General features: G+C 44.9%; 1 protein-coding gene across 3 annotated transcripts; it reads left to right on the forward strand.

Moving 5' to 3' along the window:
* Positions 1-255: 255 nt before the first annotated feature.
* On the forward strand, positions 256-3,100 carry LOC134341950 (zinc finger protein 239-like). Of its 3 annotated transcripts, XM_063039904.1 has the most exons (3): positions 256-274; positions 506-653; positions 1,817-3,100. In XM_063039904.1, the coding sequence occupies exon 3, from the start codon at positions 2,223-2,225 to the stop codon at positions 3,090-3,092; it is 870 nt and encodes a 289-aa protein (XP_062895974.1). In that variant the 5' UTR covers positions 256-274; positions 506-653; positions 1,817-2,222; the 3' UTR covers positions 3,093-3,100. The 3 variants fall into 3 exon arrangements, with proteins under 3 accessions (XP_062895974.1, XP_062895973.1, XP_062895975.1); XM_063039903.1 differs by lacking the exon at positions 256-274 and having other exon boundaries at positions 434-653; XM_063039905.1 differs by lacking the exons at positions 256-274; positions 506-653 and adding an exon at positions 681-941.
* The last annotated feature ends 5,431 nt before the right edge of the window (positions 3,101-8,531 follow it).

Consider the following 8,531-nt stretch of genomic DNA (forward strand, 5'->3'; position numbering starts at 1 on the left):
ATACACGTTGATATTGACTATATTCTTTACGGGAACCGCTTTCTGCGTTAAAACAGCTGCTGAATTTTCTATGCGCACCAAAAAAAGCTGAGCTACGGACATGGAACTGGTGCTTCCGGAAACTTTTAATGGCACCGTGATTGCCCATAAATCCTTGCGTTACAAATTTCGCCGTCGCCGAAGCACCGATCAAATGCGCAGGCGTCAGCGTTGTGACGTTCCCGAATATCACGCATGCGCGCAGTACACGAAGGCCTTAGAAGAGCGGCGGCAGGTAGGAGCGAGTTTCCGGGGGTAGGGGAGGAGGGAGAGAGGGTGGGGGGGGGGCAGGGGGAAGGGAGAGAGGGTGGCGGGGGCGGGGAAAAAGGAGAGAGAGAGGGGGGGTGGCGGGGAGAAGAGGGGAAGGGGCGGTGGTGTTCAACACCAACTTTTAGACTATTGCTGTGACTCCAGACACCGTGAGCCGCAATCCCGGGACAGTCCTGCTCTCTTCCCTCTCTCTCAGCCCCACCATCCGTACACGGGCCCCGGGGAGCTTCCGGCTGATGAGGGAATGGGAACCGATGGATCTCTCAGACAGAGCTGAGCTCCAGCTGTCTAAATGCAAGGATTGGGAACTCGGAGAAAAGGAACAAAATCTTTTACATCACCAGGTGAGAAAATCACCTTTGTACTGCCTCCAATCACAAACAAGAGAAAATCTGCAGAGGGCACAGTCTTAAGGCGCTTGGAAGCGGGTATGAAGGAGATGTCAGGGGTGTTCTGTTCTTTATACATACCGTGGGTTACTAATAACAAACTATATTCTGGCAGAATTGAACTTTAATTTAACAGCAACAAAACCACGTTTTACACTGCCATGCTTCTCCATCATTCTTCATTTCTGCTCATGTCAGGAACTCTGTCCAGTCACGTCCTGACACGTGATATCACCACAAGAGGTAAGTTTTTACACAGGGTGGTGAGCGTGCGGAATGGGCTGCCAGCGACTGTGATGAAGCCGGATACAATAGGGTCTTTTAAGAGGCTCCTGGATAGGTATATGACGCAGAGAAAAATAGAGGGCTGTTGGGAATTCCTCAAGTAAGTAATGTTCGACATAGCGTTGTGGGCCGAAGGGCCTGTATTGTGTTGTATCAATGGGGAAGTCACTTACCCATGACCTCTGGTTGTCGTTCCACCCAACATCAGTGGAAAAAGCTGCTTGCATTCACTCTATCTATACCCTCATACTTCTGTATACTTGCAACAAATCCTCAAAGCAATGTATAATTTCCTTGTTTATGTTTAGAGCCTTTTTTTATCTGTATAAAATGATAAGAGACATTGATCGTGTGGATAGCCAGAAGCTTTCCCCAGGGCTGAAATGGCTAACATGAGGGACGTAGTTTTAAGGTGCTTTGAAATAGGTACCGAGGGGATGTCAGGGGTAAGTTTTTTTACACAGAGAGTGGTGGGTGTGTGGAATGCACTGCCGGCTATTTGTGTGAGAGTGTATCAGCTACTATGGGGCCAGGGACCCATGCAGCTCATTGGGAACAGGGAATAATAACAATGGAGAGAGTCAGACTGAGCCAGGTCACAGATTGGAGATGGCAGAAATGCCCCATTCTTATAGAGACAGGAAGAGCATCAGAGAGTTTAATGGTCATTCCAGATACCAGCACTGTGCCTAGTTAGAAGATGATTTCTCTCTCCAACTTGGGTTGAACCTCACTGTAACAGTGTGATGCCAGATCACACCTTGACAACTCAAGTGACCTCATCTGAAATGTTGTCCAACACCCATTGATAGATTTTGTAAATCTTTTTACAGGTTAAAAATGACAAGGAATTTGTCTACGGGAATCTCAAACACAACACGCCAGTTTAGCTGTCTCTGTCCAGATATTTAAGAAGTGGAGCAAGGGATTCACTCAATTATACTTCCTGCTCAGACTGTGGAGAGGAATTCACTCGGTCATCTGACCGACTGGCACACCTGTCATTTTACACGGGGGAGACCATTTGTCTGCTCAGACAGTGGGAATGGATTCACTCAGTCATTTCAACTGAAGGTACATCAGCAAGTTCGTACTGGGACAAGGCCATTCACCTCTTCTGTGTATGAGAAGGGATTCAGTCAGTCATCCCACCTGTGGACACACCAGTCAGTTCACACTGAGCAGAGGCTAGTCATCTGCTGAATTTGAGGAGAAGGATTTACTCGGTCATTCGACCTAATGGCTCACCAGCGAGTTCACACCAGGGAGCAGCTGTTCACCTGTTCAAAATGTGGGAAGGGATTCACTCAGTCATCCACCCTAATGGCACACCAGCGAGTTCACACTGGGGAGCGGCCGTTCACCTGCTCGGACTGTGGGAAAGGATTCACTTGCTCATCCAAACTGAAGGTACATCAGCGAGTTCACACCGGGGAGAGGCCGTTCACCTGCTCGGACTGCGGGAAGGGATTCACTCGGTCATCCGACCTGCTGGTACACATGTCAGTTCACACTGGGGAGTGGCCATTCACCTGCTCAGACTGCGGGAAGGGATTTGCTCGGTCATCTCAACTGAAGGTACATCAGCGAGTTCACAATGGGGAGATGCCATTCAGCTGTTCAGTCTGCGGGAAGAGATTCACTTGGTCATCCGACCTACTGGTACACAAGTCAGTTCACACTGGGGAGAGGCCATTCACCTGTTCAGTTTGCGGGAAGGGATTCACTTTGTCATCTCAACTAAAGGTACATGAGAGAGTTCACACTGGGGAGAGGCCGTTCACATGCTCAGAGTGTGGGAAAGGATTCACTCAGTCATCCAGCCTACAAGCACACTGGTCTGTTCACACTGGGGAGCGGCCATTCACCTGCTCATACTGTGGGAAGCGATTCGCTCATTCATCTCAACTGAAGGTACATCAGCGAGTTCACACTGGAGAGAGGCCGTTCACATGCTCAGACTGCGGGATGGGATTCACTCAGTCATCCACCCTAATGGCACACCAGCGAGTTCACACCGGGGAGAGGCCGTTCACCTGCTCAGTGTGTGGGAAGGGATTCACTTGGCCATCTCAACTGCAGAGACACCAGCAAGTTCACACTGGGTAGAGGCTGATCACCTGCTGTGATTGTGGAAAGTGATTCACTCAGTCATCTAACGTTATGTAACTCTTGCTTCAGCTAGCAGCTTAATATTGTGGGGTGACAGACACCAGCCTGACCAAACTTAAGAAATCTCGTTTGGGTGGATGCTGTGTGATGTGTCCCCTGTTACAGATCAGTACCCGGAAATAACAAATAGTACACAAGATGCGAAAAAAAGTTTGAGCTTTATAATTCTCACTTTGACTATATGGTTAGTGAAGTAAACAAAAAGAAAAAGGGCCCACTCTCTCCATTCACATCTTCTCATCTCTCCTCAGCAAAAGACCATGAAAATCTCTCTTCCAGACTCACAAGGAAGAACATTTCTCTCATTGGATAGCCCCGCATTCAAAACCCTGTTATCTCCAGTCGTAACCTAAACATTACTGCTACAGAGAAACCACTACCTCAGCAGTGAAACATTACAGGGAGGCCATTACATTGGAAGTGAAACTTACAGCGTATTACACTTGTGACACACTACGGGGTTCACACTGGGGAGGAAGTTTCAATAAGCTGCATGCTGGATATTTGTCCATCACCGTTGCTGAATGCAATTTCGAGAGTGACTGTCGGTGCTGAACTCTGCAATTATTGCTGCTGCTCACCACACCCAGTTCTGCACCCTGGTCACTGGGCATGGGAGGAGTTTCTTCTGCTGCATATTCACCTTTAATGGGACTGGAGGTTAATATTCTGCATCTGTGACAAATAAATCAGTTCTATTTTAAACTCTGTCTTTGGTACTTTGTGAATTTATTACACAGCTAGTGTACAGTCGAGAGTCAACTCAGTCTGGCTGGACCCGGCCAGTGATTCTGTTCCACGAAATTCCTTTGAAATCCTCCCCTGTTGTTCATCTCTCGCTCTCCCTGTGGTGATGGCTTCCAGTCACCACTCTGTGGGTGAAGAAATTTCCCTTGAATTTTTGTGCAGACTGAAGAAGTCAAGTTGACTGCAGTTCTGTCTGAGCTGTTCTTCGCCCCTCTAATCTCTGGGCTGAGGAAGAATGACATTGGTAGTTAACCTCCTTATTCTGGGCTCATTTGCACATTATGGGTCATTTTCCCTGCTTCTAAATGGTTGTTAGAAAACACCACCGTCCTCTAAAGACTGAAAGCAGAATGGGAAACCATTAGTTGGATGTTCAACAGAGTAGGGTCAGAAACCAGAGGCGGGTCCGCACGGGGCAGAGTTTGGGGCTCTGGATGATGGTCGGGGTAAGAATATGTGATGAGGAGAAGGGAATCAGCAGCGGGGTGTGGCAACGAATGACAGAGTAGCAACATTTGGAAGCTGATTGACAGAGAAAATAATTTGGTTGTCTGACTGATGACACAAACAATATCTGGTGTGAGGTGCTCCACTGATCGAGGCACGTGTGTGGTGGGAATGGCTATATCTATTGAGGGAGTTGTTCCTGCTTGTTTATCCTGTTACGTTATACCCAGATGGTTATTATGGATTGTCCTATCTGAAATAATGTATTGGTTATCTATAGTTTGTGAGATTTTGACTCTAAAACTGGAACAGGCTTGAATGTACGGTGCCATGATGAAATGGAGGTCAGTTTGTATTTTAAAGCAAGATTCTGGTCAATGATATTTGCCACTTGATTGTAATCAAATTGAGTTCAACTGCTGCAGGATCGTGGAATGTGTTGGAATGTGTCTGGTTTCTCTTGTTATTCCCTGCATTTATTCCCCTGTTTGTTTGTATTGTACAACGTTTGCATGTAGTTTTGATTTTTTTCTTATTTTTGTTAACCACCTTGTCCTGTATTTCTGCAAGGAACCCCTGTTTCTGGGAAGAGGTCTCCAACTCTCAGTCAGGTGCTCGATGCTTCCTTGTCAACATCTGGTCTGCTCAGATCGTTGGGATGTCTCCCATGGAGGGTCAAACTCATTCCACTGGTTAATGTTTTCTTCCATAGTGATGATTCATTTTTCTGAGTGGGCCTCTCATTTAAGTTTTCTAGTCTGTATTTTATTGCATATGCTGAATCCTGTACATTTTTGATGAAAATATATACTTAGAAGCTTTATCTGACTGTTGAGTGTTTTTTTTTTCATGTGTGTTATTTCTCTTCCTCCTTCTGTCCAAGGCAGTGTTAATCTAAGTGGGTCTGTGTGTAAATAGTCTTTTCTAAAGTTCTTACTTTTCTTTGTGTATTTTACTGATTGAAATGGGACCAAGATATTTCTATAAAAAAATTCAATGTCGGTATTGATGAAAGAAGTACTTGCTTTTGTTGTGTTTGTTAACTACTGAGCTCTGTTTGACAGGTTTTTTTAAGCCTTGAACGAAATTTTCTCAAAGTTTTTTTCCCTATTTCGCAGTACTTTCTACTTTCTTTGCTTGTTGATATTCCAGATACGTGGGTATCAAGAGTCCCGATGAAGGATCTTGACCCGAAATGCTGATTCCCATCCATAGATACTGCCTGAAATGTTGAGCTCCTCCAGTACTTTGTGTGTAGTTCTCTAGATTTCTAGCATCTGCAGGTCCTCTTGTTTCCCAGATGCTAACAAGTTTCTTGAAAGAACAAGCTGGTAGTGGGGTTGTGTGGCTCTGTTGGTAAAATATTAAATAAAATCATTAGAAAGAGGTGGCATAGGGTTGGAAGGGGTAGAATCTGTGGGTAGAATTAAGGAACAGCAAATGTAAAAAAAAAAAAAATCCCTGATGGGAATTGTATGGAGACCTCCAAACAGCAGTAAGTATGTAGTCCACAAATTACAATGGGAGATAGAAAATGCGTGCCAAAAGGGCAATGTTACAATAGTCATGGGGGATTGTCATGCAGGTGATTAGGAAAATGAGGATGGTATTGGTCTCAAGAGGAGGAATTCCTAGAATGCCAACAAGATGCTTTTTTGGAGCAGCTCGTGGTTGAGCCCACTTGGGGATCAACTATTCTGGACTGGGTGTTGTAATGAACTGGAATTAATTAGGTCACTTAAGTTGAAGGAACCCTTAGCGACAAGTGATCTTAATATGATCAAATTCACCCTGACATTAGAGAAGGAGAAGCTAAAATCAGATGTGGAATAAAGAGAATTGGAGAGGCATGAGAGAAACATTGGTCAAAATTGATTTGAAATGAACACGGGCAGGGATGAAACACAGTGCAGCAATGGCTGGAATTTCTAGAAGCAATTCAGAATGCAGGGGATATAGACATCACAAAGAGGAAGTCGTTTTCTAAAGGTAAGGGGACAAAACGTGGCTGATAAGAGAAACTAAAGACAACATAAAAATCAAAGAGAGGGCACAGCGCAAAAATTATGAGCAAGTTAGAAGATTGGGAAGCTTTTAAAAACTAACAGAATGAACAAATAATTTAAAAAAGGAAAAGATGGAATACATAGGTGAGCTAGCCAGTAATATTAAAGAGGATACCAAACTTTTCTTCAGGTACATATAGTGTAAAAGAGAGGCGGAAGTGGATGTCGCACCAATGGAAAATGATGCTGGAGAGGTAGTAATGGGCTGGGGGTGCAAGGTGATGGCAGATGAACTGAATAAGTATTGTACATCACTCTTATCTGTCGAAGACACTGGCAGGAATATGGAAGACCCAGGTGTCAGTGATCAGAATATGTAAAGTTACATTACTCAGGGGAAGGTTTTTGGGAAACGGAGATGGTTTGGATGTAAATAGGTCACCTGGACCAGATGGTGTACACCCCAGAGATCTGAAAGAGGTGGCTGAAGAGATGTGGAGGCATTAACAATGATCTTTCGAGAATCATTAAGGAAATTATATACTAAGAAGTTTTTTCCTTCATTACTCCCCCTCTGCTAGTTTCACCTATCACCTACCACTTCTTCTACCCCTCCAGCCCCTACATTTCTTCCTCTAACACCTCATCTTTTTTTTTTCCCAGTACTGATTAGGGGTCTCGGCCGAAACCTCGACTGTTTACTATTTCCCATATACGCTGCCCGGCATCCCAGGTTCGTCCAGCATTTTGTGTATGTGTTGCTTGGATTTCCAGCATCCACAGGTTTTCTCCTGTTTTTGATAAAAACAAAAGTGGTGTCATATAATATAGCAAGAAAATAGTGGGAAGTTAGAGGACTGGAAAGCTTTTACACAACCAACAGGAGACAACTAAAAAACACACACAGGAGAGACAAGATGAGAAATTAAGGTAAGTGAGCCAATAATATCAAGTATCAAAAGTTTTTCAGATATATAAAGAGTAAAAGAGAGGCAAGGGTTGATATTGTACCGCTGGAAGATGATGCTGGCGAGTTAGTAATAGAGTAAAGAAATAGCAGCTGAATGTAATAGTATTTTTTGTGTCAGTCTTCACTGTGTAATACTCTAGCAGTATAAGACCATAAGACATAGGAGCAGAATTAGGCCATTCAGCCCCATCGAGTCTGCTCCGCCGTTCTATCATGGCTGATCCCGGTTCTCACTCAACCCCATGCACCTGCCTCCTCGGCATATCCTGTAATGTCCTGACTGATCAGCAAACTATTAGCTTCTGCCTTAAATGCCCCCACGGACTTGACCACCACCGCTGTCTGTGTCAGAGAATTCCACAGATTCACTGCTCTCCGACTGAATAAAATCCTCCTTAACTATTCTAAAAGGTCGCTCCTCAGTTTTGAGGCTGTGCCCTCTGGTATGGCTACCCCCACCATACGAAAAGCCCTCTCCTCATCCACCCTATCTGGACCTATCCACATTCGGTGGGTTTCAGTGAGATTTACCCCCCACCACCCGCATTTATTAAACATAGGTCAGTGCAGGAGTACAGGCCAAAGGCTGGCAAACGCTCCTCATATCTTAACCCCTTCATTCCCGGAATCGTCTTCTTGAACATCCTCTGGACTCTCTCCAACAACAACACGCCTTTTCTGAGATATGGGTCCGAAATACTCTAACTCTAATACGATGTTGGCCTTCATTGCTAGAGAGATTGAATTCAAGAGCAGGGAGGTCATCCTGCAACTATACAGGGTACTGGTGAGGCCGCGCCTGGAGTACTGTGTGCAGTTTTGCTGCCATACTTGAAGAAGGATGTACTGGCTTTGCAGGCAGAGCAGCGGAGGTTCACCAGTTTGATTCCAGGGATGAAGGGGTTACCCTATGAGCAGAGATTGAGTCGCCTGGGACTGTACTCTCAGGAATTCAGAAGAAGGAGAGGGGATCTTATAGAAGCATACAACATTTTGAAAGGGATAGATAAGATAGAAGTAGGAAAGTTGTTTCCATTGGTAGGAGAGACTAGAACTAGGGGACATTGCCTCAAGATTCAGGAGAGAAGCTTTAGGACGGAGATGAGGAGAAACTGTTTTTCCCAGAGAGCAGTCAATCTGTAGAATTCTCTGCCCAGGGAAGCATTTGAGGCTTCCTCACTAAGTATATTTAAGATACAGTTAGAT

The sequence above is a fragment of the Mobula hypostoma genome, unplaced genomic scaffold (genome assembly GCF_963921235.1).
Source record: "Mobula hypostoma unplaced genomic scaffold, sMobHyp1.1 scaffold_42, whole genome shotgun sequence".
NCBI lineage: Eukaryota > Metazoa > Chordata > Chondrichthyes > Myliobatiformes > Myliobatidae > Mobula > Mobula hypostoma.

Coding starts and splice junctions, on each gene's coding strand:
- LOC134341950 (XM_063039904.1), top strand. CDS start 2,223: ATGGCTCACCAGCGAGTTCACACCAGGGAGCAGCTGTTCACCTGTTCA.